This window comes from Mustela erminea, chromosome 15 (assembly GCF_009829155.1).
Source record: "Mustela erminea isolate mMusErm1 chromosome 15, mMusErm1.Pri, whole genome shotgun sequence".
In the NCBI taxonomy this organism is placed as follows: Eukaryota; Metazoa; Chordata; class Mammalia; order Carnivora; family Mustelidae; genus Mustela; species Mustela erminea.
Window position 1 is genome coordinate 53967640 of NC_045628.1, and position 17232 is coordinate 53984871.

General features: G+C 41.8%; 1 protein-coding gene across 4 annotated transcripts in view; it reads left to right on the forward strand.

The window, feature by feature from the left end:
* Nucleotides 1–17232, forward strand: part of TNFSF11 (TNF superfamily member 11) — a 63971-nt gene that overhangs the window by 24442 nt on the left and 22297 nt on the right. Inside the window, exons 1-2 of one of the 4 annotated variants that reach the window (XM_032315012.1) lie at nt 8376–8896; nt 15802–15969. In XM_032315012.1, the coding sequence (XP_032170903.1) occupies nt 8663–8896; nt 15802–15969 (402 nt within the window). In that variant the 5' untranslated portion in view covers nt 8376–8662. Of the gene's footprint in view, nt 1–8375; nt 8897–9418; nt 9630–10321; nt 10514–15801; nt 15970–17232 lie in introns of those variants that run through there. The other 3 variants (XM_032315015.1, XM_032315016.1, XM_032315013.1) reach the window with 3 other exon arrangements.

Here is a 17232-nt window from a genome sequence, read left to right on the forward strand (position 1 = left end):
TGCCAGCCTAGGTTATAACTGTACTAAATAAGACCTTTCCTGTCCTTTGCCACTCCCCACTCCACACCACCCACACAACAGCTCCTTTAGCCCATGGACAATTTTCCACACTGGTAGTTCTAAGCAGAGAGAGGGAAGAAGATTCAACTTTAAATGGCATCAAAAATTTTATTAGTAGACCAATTCCTTCATTTAATTAGCAAACTGAGTGTGTTTTGAAGACCTGTAACCAGAGAACTTTTTTATTACATAAATGTTAACAAGGAAATTATGAGACTCACATGAGACTTCCAGGGAAAAGGAGAAGAAAAATACAGATTACTGGCTGGCTTTATATTTTGGTTTTAGCAGTTTGAATGTTGTGTGCCTAAATGTGGATTTCTTTGTGTATATCCTGTTTGGGATTTTCTGACTTTTTCAATCCACGAGTTGCTGTCTTTATTCAGTTTGGAAATTTCTCTACATAATCTCCTCATAAGATCCTTCTTCCCTCTTCTTTCCTTTTCTTCCTGAACTCCAATTACACATATGTTAGACCATTTGATGAAGTTCCACATATTTCTAATGATATATTGTTTTATTTTCTAATTATTGTTCCTTTTTATGCCCCATTTTGGCAATCTTCTGTTGAACAGCCTTTGAATTCATGAACCCTTTTTTCCTTTTTTGTATCTAGTGTGCTATTAAGCTCACCCAACAAATTCTTAATTTCAGATGTCTTATTTTTATTTTATAGAAATTCACTTGATTATTTTTAAACCATCCCATTTCTCTGCTGAAATTTTATATCTTTTTATGTATTTTCTTTACCCTTTCCCTCTTTTTCTTTACCATAATTATTATAGTTACTTGAAAATCCTTGCCTACTATTTCCAATACTTGGGTCATCTCTTGGTCCACTTCTATTGGATGCTTTCCATCTTTCTTGATTATGAACCCACAGTCCAGCTTTCTATCATGTCATGTAAAATTGCATAATAGGCATTACATATAAAAGAACTAATGTAGATATTAACAGGCAGCTAAGGTGAAAAGGATTTCCATCCAATCAAAAGTAAACTGGGTTGTAGCTTTAGTTTCAGTGCAGCTTTTGCTTCATATATCTTGAAGGCTATATTTGCTTTGTGCTCATTCTAAATCTCTCTCTCCAGCAATATTTTGAAAAAGTCCTAATGGCCACTGTGAACTTAATGGCTTCCCAATAATAAAAAATGTCCTGATGACATCAGTGGTGATATTAGTTGAATGTGAGTTTGGGGTATTATATAATGAAATATGTAAACATTGGGAAGATCTGTGGAATTCAGTGAATGAATGTTTTTCAAATGACCATGCCCGATATTACAAAGTCATCCCTGGGGAAGAGATGCATTCAAAGAAAAAAATAGACCAGTGGATATTATTGTAATGGAGGAAGAAAACTTCACTGAAGGTTTTAGATGCCACAGTGCAAATATTGGCTAAAAAATGACCACTTGTTGAATTTTAGTATAGTAGAAAAGGAGAACTCTGCAATTATCAGGAAAGGCAATGAAAATATTCCTCCCTTTTCTAATTATATGTTTGTGTGAAGCTATATTTTCTTCATACACTTCAAGAAAAACAATGTATCACATCAGAATGAATGCAGGAGTGTACAGAATAAGGTTGTCTTCCATTAAAGAAATTTGTAGGGTGCCTGGGTGGCTCAGTGGGTTAAGCCTCTGCCTGCTCAGCAGGGAGCCTGCTTCTCCCCCCTCTCTCTGCCTGCCTCTCTGCCTACTTGTGATCTCTTTCTCTGTTAAATAAGTAAATAAAATCTTTTAAAAAATTTGTAAACATAAACAATGCAACTCTATTTGCCAATACTTTTATTCTTAAAATGATAGTCATTTTTCATAAAATATGTTACATGTTGTAACCACAAAGAGTAAAAAAAAGTCTCTGTTTAAATATCTAACATGGTAAATACTAATAACTATAATCCACATTAAAATATTCAGCTCTTTGGGACACCTGGGTGGCTTATTTGGTTAAGTGTCTGACTTTTGATTTCAGCTCAGGTCATTATCTCAGAGTTGGGAGACTGAGCCCCGTGTGGGGCTCAATGTTGAACACTGAGTGTGGAGCCTGCTTAAGATCCTCTCTCTCCCCTTCCCTCTGTCTCCTTCCCATCAAGCATGCATTCTCTCTCTTAAAAAAATAAATAAATTTAGCTTTTGGGGGTGGTCTCTGGTTTTTAAGAGAGTAAAAAGTTTCTGACACTAAGATGTTTGAGAACTGCTGCTATATAATTACATAAAATCTGAAAGTCACTCAAGTTCAAGTTTCGTTATGTCCTATAAGCTTGATATAAAGATTTTACAAAATTAGCAGTAAAAAATGCATTCTTCATTATTGTGCTGGCATGTTATACCTGTAAGTTGGCTGTGTACATTTTCCTAATCTGATTAGGTCATCAAAATATTTACCGAGATTGAGAGAGTGGCATTATTTGGGGACTTTCCTCTTTAACACTCAGTCTTCTCCCCAGTGCAGCCCTCTGTTATTAGAATGCCCGAATCATTTGCATATTCTTTTCCTCTTTTTAAATTTATTTTATTTTTTTAATTATGATTTTAAAATTTCAGTATAATTAACATACAGAGTTATATTAGTTCCTGGTGTACAACATAGTGATTCAACAATTCTAATCATTACTCAGGGCCTATCATCCCTTTTACCTATTTCCCCCATGCTCCCACCAACCTCTTGGGCAACCACCTGTTTGTTCTATATCTATAGTTAAGAGTCTGGTTTTTTGTTTGTTTGTCTCTTTTTCATTTTATTCACTTGTTTTGTTTCTTAAGTTGCACATATGAGTGAAATCATATGGTATTTGTCCTGCATATTCTTTTCTTTATCTCTTCATTCATTCTACAAACATTCTTTAGGCAGCGTGTTAAGACAGTAGGAAAACAAAGATAACTTCCCTCAGGAGCTAACGGCCTAGTAGGTTAGACAGAGAAGTAAATTAAGGATTATAAAAAAGTTTCAGAGCTATGATGACCTATACACATAGTGTAACAAAGAATCATAGAGAAGTGATGCCTGGTCTCTGGAAAAGTAGTAAGAAAAGCTTCATAAAGACAAAGGGGTTTGGCTGTGTGTTTGAAGATAAGCCTGTAATCAGATGAAAAATTCAGGGAAGGTCAATCCTGATAGAAGAGACTGAAAGACCCAAGGTAGAGAATTAAGAAAGGGGAGGGTGCAAGCAATTCTGTGTTGCTGAGGCATAAGGGTGAAAGGCTGGAGGGTGGAAAGAAGCAATGAGGGAAGGAGGAACAGAAATTGCTAGGTACACGGGAAGGAGCTTGAGCGTCATCTGATCAGCCAGTGGACTTGAAGGGGACTCCACGAAGCCCTAGCAAAGACTGAAAGCTTCAGGTCTGTGGGAATGCTTTGTGTGGGCAGCATGCAGCCTTAAAATGGATAGGAATGCTCTTCTCCAATTTGCCAGTCTTCTGCCTCCTCTATGGTCTTGTGTCTTCTCTCTCCTTATCCTGTTCCATAAGTCTCTGGATGTCCCCCTGCCTGCTGGCCATTGTACTGGCACTTGGACCATTTGTATTGTACTGACCACTTGGGTCCCACAGGTGTCTCTCCTCAAGTTTTTACCACATCTTGTTCATTAAACCCTTGATATATGAAGTGCTCCACCCCGTCCCATCCTCCTCCCCGGCAAAACTAGAAAATTAGAAAATCAGTGTCAAATCCCTTTTCTGGAGATTTGCAAGATGCTTTTGTGCATTATTGCCACTGATAAGATCTGCATTAAACAAAAGCCAACTGATTTTATTTCCAAGCTAATCTGACCACGGGACCATCTCCTTCATTTAAGGGAATGTCAATAACATCTAGAGCAGTCATTTTCAGAGTGTTGTTAGGGAATGCCTAAGAGTCTCTGAGATTCTCTTAGGGGTTCTGTGAAGTCAGAAGTATTTCCTAGTGGGATGTCTGGGTGGCTCCATTGGTTAAGTGTCTGCCTTTGGCTCGGGTCATGATCCCAGGGTCCAGGATGGAGCCCCATGTTGGGCTCCCTCTCAGCGGGGAGTCTGCTTCTCCCTCTCCCCCCTTGCTCATGCTCTCTCTCTCTCTCGCAAATAAATAAATAAAATCTTTTTTAAAAGACAAGTATTTCCTAATAATACTACAGCATTATGGTCCTTTTTCCTTTTCATTCTCCCAAGAAGGTACAGTGGCATTTTCTAGAGGCTGTATGATGTTCAGTACTTTTTTTAATGTTATGTCAGTCACCATACAGTACATCATTAGCTTTTGATGTAGTGTTCCATGATTCATTGGATGTCCAGTATTAAAACAGATTAAATACAGAAATGGATAAGCCAGATAGTAATGGGATTTTAAAAAATGTAAAACAGTGCCACTTTTCTCCCTAATTAAAAAAATATAAATGACTTTTTTTAAAGGCTATTTATTTATTTAACAGAGAGAGAAATCACAAGTAGTCAGAGAGGCAGGCGGGGGGCCGTGGTGGGGGAAAGCAGACTCCCTGCTGAGCAGAGAGCCGAATGTGGGGCTCGATCCCAGGACCCATGAGATCATGACCTGAGCGAAGCCACCACCGCCAACCCAGGTGCCCTATAAATGACTTTTTAAAATAAAACCCTACTGTGTTAACATGTTAATAGATTTTTTAAAAACCATTCAGTTTGGATTTCTACTATGCCAAATATTCACAGATGCAACTCACATGAACAAATGTCCTTTGCGGTCCTCATTAACTTTTAAGAATAGAAAGCAGTCCTGAAACCAAAGGGCGTGAACACCACTGACCTGGCAGAGTCACTGGTCATGAGTAACTGGTATTTTTGCTTGCCCAGTAACACAGCATCAATTCTTTGTATTTGATCTCTGCAATTTAATTTTCCTCTGGGAGTTATCTCTCCTCTCCTCTCGGCCCATAGGTTCCAATTGGGTTAACTCAATCCCTTGGCTCAAGGGAAAGGCATCTGATGAAGACCTGTGTCCAACCATGCCTGAATCTAGACCTAATGCTACATTTTTCAACTACATGCACCAATAAATCATCCCTTGACTCCAAAGGATTTTCGTCTTAATACACCAGGGTACCAGGAAATGCAGCAAGAAAAATGTTGATGTAGTCGTGTTGAATGTAGCTGAGTATTGTCATAAACTTGAATCTTCACTAGTGTTTTTGGTCTTGACATCTCTTAATACCTTAGTTCACTAGGGCTCTCACTTAATTATTTTGCAACTTAATAACAAAGTAACTACTTAATTGATGTATTAAGGTAATAATAAATCTATATATGAATTCACAGTAAGACAGACATGTTCAATTAGGAAGAGGTATTAAACGAAGAATTATAATAACATAATGATTCTCTGCCTAAGAAAGACCCCTGGTCACTCTCTCCCTCAGTAGCTATTATTCAGAGATTAGTTTTAATCATTATCTTTGCCTAGGAAGTCTGTTCTGACTCTCGATAATTGGTTGGCACCCCCCGCCACCACCATTACTAAAATGTTTTCATCATTCTTGCACTTTGGTTTTGGAACCCTCATCATAGTTTTAGTTAATTATTTGATGATTTGTTTGATATGGTTCCTTCCCACCAGACTGTAAGCTGCCTGCTTATCTTGATCACTGCGTCATTAGGTGTATCGTGGGTTTCCAGGAATGTATCTGTGAGTGAGTGTATGAGTGTCGTAACAGGAGGAGTTAAGGGTGCTGTGGGGGCATAAAACAGAAGGAGCCCACCCAGGTCAGGGGCATGGAGAGGACTCCTGGAGCAATGATACTGGAACAGAAAGAGGGAGGAGGAGTAGGAGAATCACCCAGTCGTGGAGAGAAGGGAGGCACACCACAGTGAAGGGTAATATTCGAAGCTGATATAGAACAGGAGTCTTGGAGGCGCCTGGGTGGCTCAGTGGGTTAAAACCTCTGCCTTCGGCTCAGGTCATGATCCCAGGGTCCTGGGATCGAGCCCCGCGTCAGGCTCTCTGCTCAGCAGGGAGCCTGCTTCCCCTCCTCTCTGCCTCTCTGCCTACTTGCGAGCTCTCTCTGTCAAATAAATAAATAAAATCTTAAAAAAAAAAAAAAAAAAGAACAGGAGTCTTGGGCCAGATTGTGAAGGACCATTGGAGGTGTCTATCTCAAGAGTTTAGGCTTTATACCAAAGACACTTGGAAGCCATTAGAGGGTTGGAAATAGGGAAATTATATTTATTTTTGCTTTAAAAGGGAATCCCATTCAGTGTGTGCAGATATGCCGAGAGGCAAGCAAGTCTGGAGGAAGTGGGACCAGTTAGGTAACATGATTAATTAGGAAAACAAAACAGAGCAATGTGGCTTAGACTGGGGTGGTGGCAGCGTCTCCATCAATTATATTTTTACTTGACACATATTTACTGTGCACCTACTATATACCAGGCAACATTCTAGGACATGGGGATATACAGATGAATAGTACAGATAAAGTTCTTGAGCATGTGGGGTTTATGTATTGATTAAGATGTAGAATGCTGACGAATGAACAAGCAAATAAAGAGGCTGGAAAGGTTCATTACCTTCAAAGAAGCAACAAGGGAAATGTCATTAATTTCCAATCCAGCCTATGCATTGCCAGAATACAATGAGATGGAATCTTTAGGGTACTAAAGGAACGTAAGTCCCAAGCAGTAGGAATATCACATGAAGGATTCTGTACAAATATAACATGGGTCTAATATATGAAGCAACTGCGTCAAACATACCCAAACATGATTCAGAGATTGAGGGTCCCTCTTGTAATCTGAGGATCATGATGGCAAGGAATAAAAACGTGTAAAACACTGGAAAAAATCGAAGGGATTACAGAGAAGTCATGTGGGCTTAGTAGTTGTTGTTGTTATTATTATTACTATTACTATTATTTGAGAGAGAGCGTGTGCGCATGTACTTGCCCGAGGAAGGAGGAGGAGCAGAGAGAGAGGGAGAGGGAGAGAATCCCAAGCAGGCTCCACTCTGAATACAAAGCCTGACACAAGGCTCAGTCTCAGGGCCCCGAGATCATGACCTGAGCTGAAATTAAGGAGCCACCCATAAGCCCTGGGGTTTAGCTGTTATAATGCACTTTAAATTTCACTGATCCTAATAAAGATTTACCAAAAAGTTGAAATACAGAATTGTTTTCCAAAAGAATAAAAAGGAAAAAGAGGAGGAAAAATAACATCTTATCCTCAAAGTTAACAAACAAAAAGCAGCGAAGAGGCCCAGGTCTGCATGGAGTAGAAGAATCATGTTAATTATTCTACACTGGAGTTTGAAAAATTTTTTTCCCTTATTTTCCTACCAAACGTTATACATACACCTATAAATGCTAAAAGCATTTTCTAAAAAATTTGAACAAACCATTTCATTTGTACAGATGCTCTTCAAATTCCAACCCAGTTTCTCTTCTTCAACATGTGCTGTGTTCTAAGTGTTCACCTGAGCACACGAGCTTTACTAACCCAGGGTTGTGTCACTTTTGAGAATTCTTGCCTGGAGAATGGCCCACTAGAGAAGGATGCAGAAAGAGAAAAGAGGGTTTCTAAAAACCCGTGAAAGTTTTCTTTAGGGATGAACTAACATGTCACTTACACTTTCAAACTTGTGGAACATTCCTCTTTCTCCATTCACAGTTATGAGCACTCCTGGGGCTCCCTCATCTTGGTGTATACCCCTCTTATCTTTAGGACACTGAAGGAAAACAACCGTCAAGCAGTAGGAATGGCATGTGACAAACCCTGTCGGAATGTAATAGATGGTCCTATATAGGAAGCTACTGGAGCTCTCTGTACTGCTTCCATTTCCTAGCTCAGAGTTGGCGCCTACAGGTTCTCTGCTCCCACATTCAAAACTGCCCTACTCAAAGCCACTACGAGGGTGCAGAAAAGGGATTTGGTGCAGGAGTTCTGGTTTTCTAAGGTTGCCAAGATAATTTGGAACCTATATTTAGAGTCATGATAGAGGCTGCACTCTCAGGATCCCCAAGGATATTCCTGGCTGAATTTCTTTCGGGGTGATGGAAAGTAGGAAGAGATCCCCCAAGAGATCACCAAGTCCAGCTTTCTTAATTCTATAGGAGAAACTGAAGCTTTGGGAGGCTGACTGCCTGGCACAATGCCTGTATCCTTAATCCTTAGGATAAGGATAAGGATAAGGATAACCTTTATCCTTATACCGAGGCGCCTCTGCATCTCCCCCCCCCCACCCCCGGCCCATCTCTTGGCAGCTCAGGATGAGCTAGCTAGTGGCGTCTGGCTCCGCGAGAACAACCCACGGCCCTCTCCTCTGAGAGCGCTGATGGGGAGGAGGCCATTCAGTGAGAGTAAGAACGCGAGGGAGGAGAAAGGAAGGAAGGGGAGCCAGAGGTGGGAGTGGAAGAGGCAGCCTCGCCCGGGGCTGATTGGCTCCCGAGGCCAGCCCTCGCCAGCGGTTTATAAGAGTTGGGGTAGCCGGGCGCCCTGCCCGCTCGCCCGCGCGCCCCCCGAGCTGCGCCCGGCTCCGAGCGCCCCACGTCGAGGCCCGTCTGGCCCCGCGCCGGCTCCGCGCCGTCTTTGGAGTTGGTGGCGGGCAGAGGCCAGGGAGGGCGCCAGCCAGGGAGGCGAGCGCCGCAGCCAGCCGGCCGAGCGCCATGCGCCGCGCCAGCCGAGACTACACCAAGTACCTGCGCGGCTCGGAGGAGATGGGCAGCGGCGGCTCGGGCGCCCCGCACGAGGGCCCCCTGCACGCGCCCCCGCCGCCCGCGCCGGCCGCGCCGCACCAGCCCGCCGCCGCCGCCTCCCGCTCCATGTTCGTGGCCTTCCTGGGACTGGGGCTGGGCCAGGTGGTCTGCAGCGTCGCCCTGTTCCTCTACTTCAGAGCTCAGGTGAGTGCCGGCCTCCCCGGAGGTCCGCCCACCTCATCCCTCCCGCGCCTGTGGGAAACAGTCTGGACGCCGGCTCGGCTCCCCCAATCTTGCATATGCCGGAGGGGAAAGTGACTCCAAAGAGAGTGCGTCCGACTCGGGGACAGCCCCGCGCGGGGCCCGGCGCGCTCGCCTCCACTGTCCGCTCCCGCCCTTGCCCCGCAGCGGACGGAGGCTGGGCTCCTGCTACGTTTGAATTTCCCCCGCGATGCAGCATTGGCCGCTCACCTCTAATGGATGATTGCACGCTCCCCCTACAGACCCTTCCATTAATTTGGAGCTAAGAATGAACTGAACATCCACTTGGGGAAAAAATCGAGAGCTTAGGCGGCGACCCTTTCCCTTCCCGCCCACTACCTGGAGAGGGTTTCGTCCTGGGGCTGGCTGCTTTGCAGGGGTGTGTGTGGTGGTGGTGGCGGTGGCGGGGGGCTCCGGGCAGCGGCGCTGGAGGGAAGATCGCGTGCGGTGCTTGCACTGCAGGAAGCCCCTGAAGCAACCGGTGGTGATGCCCAGGGCGCCAGATGGGCCGAGGGACACAGCGCGGCCAGAGCAGCCTGGTGGTGGGTCAGGGGTAAAAGAAGAGGGAAGGACCCTGTGCCGTCCCACTGAGGTGGGCGGAAGAAGGAAGCAAGGTGTGTGTGTGTGATGGTGGTGAAGTTCTCACCCCTGACACAGCCTCGCTGCCATCTAGCAAGTAAGTAAACTGCTAAGAGATGAGAAAGAGGGCTGGGAAACTGCAGGGAAAGATAGTAGAAAGGAAGGGGTAAATCTGTAATATTATGCTTTCTGGTGGTTTATGCTCTTGTGTTTTCTTGGAAATTGCAGTGCAGTTGGTTGGATTCATTCAAATGTTCTCGTCTGGTGCTGTGAACTCTTTCTCAGAGGAAGTGGAGGGCTGACTGTGCAAAAAAAAAAAAATTTTTTTTTTTTTATGGGAAAAGAGAGTTGTTTTGGACTCCATTGGTTTTCAGATTCAAAGGTGATTACTAAACCAAATTGGATGCATCAAAACATGGCATTGCTTGGATTGTATGGGTTTTTGACATGGTCCAGAGTCTTGAACTCCATTACTTGTAATCATAGGCTTTTTGTTAAATATTCATTATCCACTGTTTTGTGTTTATAGAGCAAATCTGATTACCTACTTCTTAAAAAGGTAGAAATACTATGAGCAATACTTTAGGACACTTGTATTTGCATCTTAATTAAAATAATCTCTATTTATGGAGATTTTTTTCTTAAAAAAAAAACAACTTTTGTAACAAAGACTACACACTTCTATATGAAAGTGATGAAATGTTTTTCTTTCATCAGAGGTTGCTTCCGTCAGGAATGAGTGGTTCACCCATGTTCCCACCCAGTTTTCTCCTCCCATGTACAATCTGTATATACTGAGGGTCTACACTGCAGATGAGACTATTAAGTGCTATGGGATGTGAGTTAAGGATCATGAACTCAACATACAATGTCCACCTACTATGTGCATCGCACAGTGGTAGGTAATGGAGGGACCTATAACAAAAGACGTAAAATTCTTAGTCAAACAGGAGAGCAGCATTCAAAAAAAGGACAGAAGATGTAAGTGTTCTCTACTCCTTTTTTCTTTTCTAACACCTTAGGGATATGACATTTCGTAGCAGTGATGGTAAAGTAAGTGTTCGGCAGCGAAAGAGCAGTGGGGAAATGAATGAGCTCTAGGGAAGATAAACAGCTTAGATTGGTGGGAACCATGGAAACGGGTGTGGCCATGTAGAAGAAGAGTGGTGTGCTGGGCACTTAGGACTGATGTTCTGCTTCTCCAGGGCATTATTCATGGTCTGGTAGGCTCAAGGGGGCTGTCTGATGATCACTTGCCATAATTTAGCCATCTTGACATTATATGAGTAGTAGTGAAGTGCTCAATAGTTATTTCCAAACTAAACGGGCCAATTAGTAAGCCTACCTGGAAAATTCTCATTTACAGGTTTTTAAAAAATTTATTTATTTATTTGACAGAGATCACAAGTAGGCAGAGAGGCAGGCAGAGAGAGAGGAAGGGAAGCAGGCTCCCTGCTGAGCAGAGAGCCCACTGCGGGGCTCCATCCCAGGACTCTGGGATCATGACTTGAGCGAAGGCAGAGGCTTTAACCCACTGAGCCACCAAGGTGCCCTCATTTACAGATTTAATGTCATCAGATTTTACAGATACAGTCATGGGTTTCTCTAAGGCTTGTGCCAAATATGTTAGCCATGACTCCTAAAACCCGTTTTTGTACTGCATTTTAAAAGGGGTGTCTTCTTTAGGGAAGAAGTAGTATCAGGAGCAGTGTGTTCATTGGAAGACACATAATGAGGCTGCATTTTACTGAGTATATAGTATCTACCTTTGATACTTAAAGGAGTCCTAATCATTTACAGATACCTTCCGAAGTAGGTACAAGTGAAATGCTATGATGTCTGGAATTTGTTTCAAAATAATAGGTGGGGAGGGTTCGGGGTAGGGAAGTTCTTGCTTATAGATGAAATAGGATTGGCCATGGGTTGATAATTGTTGAAGCTTGGTGATAGGTTTGTGGGATTTCATTCTACAGTTCTTTCTAGTTTTATGTATGCCTTTCAAAGTTCTTCTACCTAAGAGAATACACTCATTTTGAGCCATCACTAATGTAACATTTTTCATTTTTACTCATATCAACTCCTTTAGATTAGAACTTGGTACCAAATAAGATATATATATATATATATATATATATATATATATATATATATATATATTTTTTTTTTTTTTTAGTTCCACTGAAGTTATATCAACTACTTGGGGTTTCTAAATGCATCTAGATTAGAGTAAAATCATTTAAGATCTAGTAATATGTTTGCAGTTTATAGTAAACAAATGAGAAAAAGGAGCCTGTTTTATTGTTTTTTGGGGGAGGGTGCTATATAATTCTTCAAGGAAAAAAAAACAGTTTATTTAGTTTTATATGCATTTAGAAGAATGTCCAGGATAGTGTAAAAATTGCAGTGACTTTAAAAAATGTTTCCCCTTCTCAACTCCTGTTTGAGTAGTTAAAAATGAATCAGCCTCCTGAATGTTTGCAGATCGCCTGTGCCCAGATTGAAAAGAAAAAAAAAGTACTAGATCTAAAGTAGATTGGCTTTTCCTCCACCAACCTTGCCAAAGAAAAAAATAGCATGCGGTTTGTGCTATATATTTACCACATAGTATTCATACTTTGGTTTGCAAAGAAGAAGAAGGAAAAAAAACCTTCCAAAAAGTTGCTTGTAAAATGTATGCGTGTAGTATTCTCTCTTTCTTTTCTTTTTAACATCCAAATAACCATATTCAAAGTTTGGAGTTTAGCTACATGATAAGGTTTTCAGAAAACTCAATCTCTGTTGCCCTTTGAACTCCTTCCCCTAAACCCCAAGTATGTACACCAACCTCCCTGACTGTTTGTTCCCCCAACCAGAGAGCAGTCACTACTTCGACTCTGATGTGCAGGCTGCCTGTTTGAGAAAACAGATAACCAAGTAGCACAAATGTCAAGCATCCTGCCTCATTTAACCCTACACATGATTACATTTCAAGGAAGTTTTTTTGTTTTAAAGACTTTAATTTCGTATGAACTGCATCATCTGATAAATGCATTTTTAAAGTCTTAAATCAGATATTCAAGGTTTATAGATGTTCAGACATTTCTAGGTAAAATGAATTCATTTGTAACTAAGTTTACAGTGAATTTTTTTTTTTATGAGCTTCTTCGTTTTTCTGTTGAGTACTGTAAGTTCAAGGATGGAAGAATTGCCTGTTTTGCTCACTATATCATTGGCAGCATCAAGCCCAGGGCCTGGCATGTTCAATTTACTGAAGAAACTTTTCCAATGATTTACAACACTAGAAATTTGCAATGTGGAAGTTATCTAATGAGTAACTAAACTAGACTAAAAAGTAGCATATTTTTCAGTCATGCAAATTCCCTTTCTGGGCTCTGGTGTCTGGAGAGAGGGTGTGGGACAGGAGAGTCCTTGGTTCAGCCACTGGACCAGCACTATGGAATGCCCCACACCTTGCCCTGGGGTCTTCCCAGCATGGAGATAAGAGCAGAGCAGAGTCCCCTCACCCCACACCACTCCCACTGCTGTGTGTGGTCTGCTGGTTTCCACTCAACTCCTCTCTTTTCTCCTGGTCTCCATTTTTGGGAAGGGGGAGCTACAAACACTGGAGCAAGAAAGATGTTTGGTTGCAGGTTAACAAGACATTTCTAACAAATGGCTTTTAAGTAGACAAAATAAATTACTTTATTGAAATTAATGATGCCATGCTTTCATGATTTCTTTTGGGAAAACAATTGATGATTTTTATATATGTTTTAGTTCTCATGTTACCTTCCTAAACAATGGTTCTCCAGCGCACATTTGAAGCCCTTGGCTAGAGAGATTTAGTTGGCGCCTGCCCTCAGGGATGTGGGTTCTGTTGGCCGGAGGTGGCATCTGCGTATGGAGACTTTTTAAGAGAGAGGGGACAAAATCTTTGTGTTACATTTCTTTGGATCAGATCATTAGTCATCATGATTGTCACAAGATTTTTGTACTAACTGCTATTGCTTATGAAAAAAAAAATTAAAATTGTTTTCCAAAGAAATTTCGAGACATTTTACGAGCAGAAAATCTCTATTTGTACCTTTGATATTTGAAAGCATTTCTTCTCAAACTTTCATGTACATAGAGAGGACTAGGGATGTAGTTAGGATGCAGATTCCCAAGCAGCATGCCAGGGACCTGACTTTCCAAGACTCTGGTGCAGAGTCTGCATTTCCAAGGAGCTCCAGGTGAGCCTGTGAAGCTACAAGTACTCAGACTGTACTTCGAGTAGCGACAACATGGTGGACAACACTGCTTCTGGTTAATGGCCCTTAGTCTGTCAGCAGGCCTGGAGTTCAACCAATTTCAGGGTCCCCAGGCATTTCCCTCCAGTCTCCACATTGTTCCTGTAGCTCAGAAATTTCTGGTGGTGAGCCAACTGAGGCCTTGGCATGATTCTTCCTTCTTGAGGTCTGAACCCAGTGACCCTTCATATCAGCTGCCCAGGCTGCTCTGATTTTGTGGGAAAGTTAGTGGCTTAAGTGAGCTTAAAAAAAAAAAAAAAGTGTGATCGAAAATCTTTCCTAATATAAAAACTCTCATGTTCTGAATTATGCTGATTATTTTAAAGAAAATATGAGAAATAAATACGGATTGCAAATAGTTTTGCTTTGTGAAGGACACCTCTCCCATATGCAAGACTGAAATAAGAGAATCTGTATTAGTGGGCGCACATGTGTTGAAAGGTTATCATTCATTTCGAGAATCTCAGATATAGGTAGAGTACTTACAAGTTTATTTCTGATGGTTGGTTAATAAACCTGTGCATCTTTTTGATTACTTTCATTAAGATAAACCAGGCACTGAGAGAGCTGGTATTAATTCACTGAACTTATATTATAAACTTCTACAATTGTTCCTTTCTTCATCTGGTTTGTACCTAATAATGAGCTAACACACATGAGGTACCTTGAATTTTTGAAAGAAGATGACAATCAGTTAAACAATTATTATTAAGACAATTGATAGTTAATTATCTCTACCCTTTACTTGGCAGTTAAAACTGCTACAAGGGTTTGTCAGAACCCTGGGAGGAGGGGGAAGACAATTTCAAGAGTAATACTTAAAAAGATGTGTATGTATGGGCGCCTGGGTGGCTTAGTGGGTTAATAAGCCTCTGCTTTCGGCTCAGGTCATGATCCCAGGGTCTTGGAATGGAGCCCCTCATCGGGCTCTCTGCTCAGCAGGGAGTCTGCTTCCCTTCCTCTCTCTCTGCCTCTCTGCCTACTTGTGATCTCTGTCAAATAAATAAATAAAATCTTAAAAAAAAAAAAAAAAAAGATGTGTATGCAGACAACTAGCTAACAGCTCAGTGGAGATATTTTGGGTGGAACAATCCCTGACATTAGAGGAATCCCCCCCCCCCACCAGTATCTGTCCATACAGCCTGCTCACCCCATGCAGCCCTCTTCACCCCGTGTAACACTAACTATCACCTCCGATAGACGTCCCACACCAGGTTAAGAAACATGGATGAGAGTTTCAACAAAAAGGGAAATTATGCTTCTGGCTTTAGGCTTTTGGGGCTCCCTAGGAAATGGATTTCTCCCCCCCTTCTTTGGCTAATTAAAATATACATTGATTAAGAAAAAAAAGCGAGGGGCCCTGGGTGGTTCAGAGGGTTAAGCCTCTGCCTTCAGCTCAAGTCATGGTCTCAGGGTCCTGGGATTGAGCCCCACATTGGGGGGTTTCTGCTCAGTGGGGAGCCCGCTTCTCCTCTCTCTCTGTCTGCTTCTCTGCTTACTTGTGAACTCGCTCTCTGTCAAATAAATAAATAAAATATTTAGTTTAAAAAAAAAAAAAGCCAGACAAACATGGTGGCTAACGATGGTGTTTATTTCACCTGGTTTTGTAGGCTTCATGCTTTGAGTATCCAAGTGAGTTTCATCACCCTATCTAGCATGCTGGGTATGACTTAAAGAGAAAAAGCTTACTCTACCTGCACTGGCCCCATGTGATTATCCTCAACCCTCCCCCGATGAGAATTACACATTGGCAGACAATTTTGATCATTTCCTCACAAGTCACACATATACACTTGTGTTGTGAATCATCGCTCTTCATCAAAATGAATTAGAAGTCAATGTTTCACCAACGTGAGGGTAATTGTACTCACTATTAATTGTTGAGGACATAAAGACTCTTGCAAGAAAGAATTTTTTTGTTCTTAAGTCGGTCACGCTTTATTAAAGAGCAGAATGATCAATGATAATTATTCTACGTTGTGACTTTTTTTTTTTCCTCAGATGGATCCTAATAGAATATCCGAAGATGACACTCACTGCATTAATAGAATTTTCAAACTCCACGAAAACCCAGATTTGCAAGACACAACTCTGGAGAGTCAAGACACAAAATTAATACCTGATTCATGTAAGAGCATTAAACAGGCCTTCCGAGCAGCTGTACAAAAGGTGAGTCCACATGGGAATATAAGTCAAGGGCCGCAGTGACCCTGCTAATAACGAAAATTAATACTGGCTGAGTGTTGTTGACTCTGTTCTTTTTCATTTTAATAATTTTTAAGAGAGCTGCAGAGAATTTTTGTAAGAGATTAGTAGAATTCTTTTGAAGTTGGTAATGGCTTATTATGGGGACCGGGGACTTTCATGCACATATTCTTGGCAGAAGATTTTTTTTCTTTTTCTTTTTTGTTAAGAGGAGACATTTAAATCCATACAGTGGAGGAGGACAATGATAGTTTGTGGTATTCACTGGGTCAGTTTGCTGGTGTGAATTGCCTGCCCTAGAAACCATTCCCTCAGTTTACAAGACTCATAGCTATTTCCTTGACATTTGGTTTTGTAAAGGTGGGATCTCCTATTCCACATGTGTTGGTCCAGGACCCTGCTCAGAATAATTGTAACTGGTGCGTTGTTATCACCCGTGGTGAGGAAGTTAGCAAGCAGAGCAGGAAGTGATGTGGTGGCAAGGTGGAGATTCTGTGTCCGTCTTCTCGTTTTCCATGGGAGCTGAGTGAGAAGGGAGGAGGTGGGGATGAGGGACACTCGTGACTCCTCTTACACCAACAGCTCCAGGTGAGAAACACTGCAATTAATAACTGTGTGTTCTGCTTTTCTGAATAACATCACTTGAGCATTTGGCAGCGGTGGAATTATTTTCCTTACTGACTCCACCAAAAGCTGGGTAGAACCCAGTGACTCCAGTGCATGTCTGCTCACACACATTGTGTGTGAATTCTTGTATCGACTCCTTTATCCCAGCCTCTAGTTTGCAACTCTCTGGGCTATCTCTGATCATCTTAGGGTAAATCCTAAAGTTGTCAAACTTGTTAAATCTAAATTACATGTTAATTCAGTTTATTTTTTTTAAATCTGCAGATAATAATAGCATTTTTTTTTTAAAGGGTATGTGCCAGAGGTAGAGGTTGGGAGATTAAGCTGTTTTGTATATGAAGTTGATATTTGCTGTATTTTGTCAAACCTAAGATACCACCAATTTTCAACTTACATTGGTATTTCATGCATCACAAAAAAGAAAGAAATGTTGACAAAAATATTAAACACAGCGGTGCCTGGGTGACTTAGTGGGTTAAGCGACTGCCTTCGCCTCAGGTCATGATCCTGGGATCCTGGAATCGAGTCCCTCATCGAGCTCCCTGCTTAGCGGGGAGTCTGTTTCTCCCTCGCCCTCTGCCTGTCTCTCTGTCTCTAATG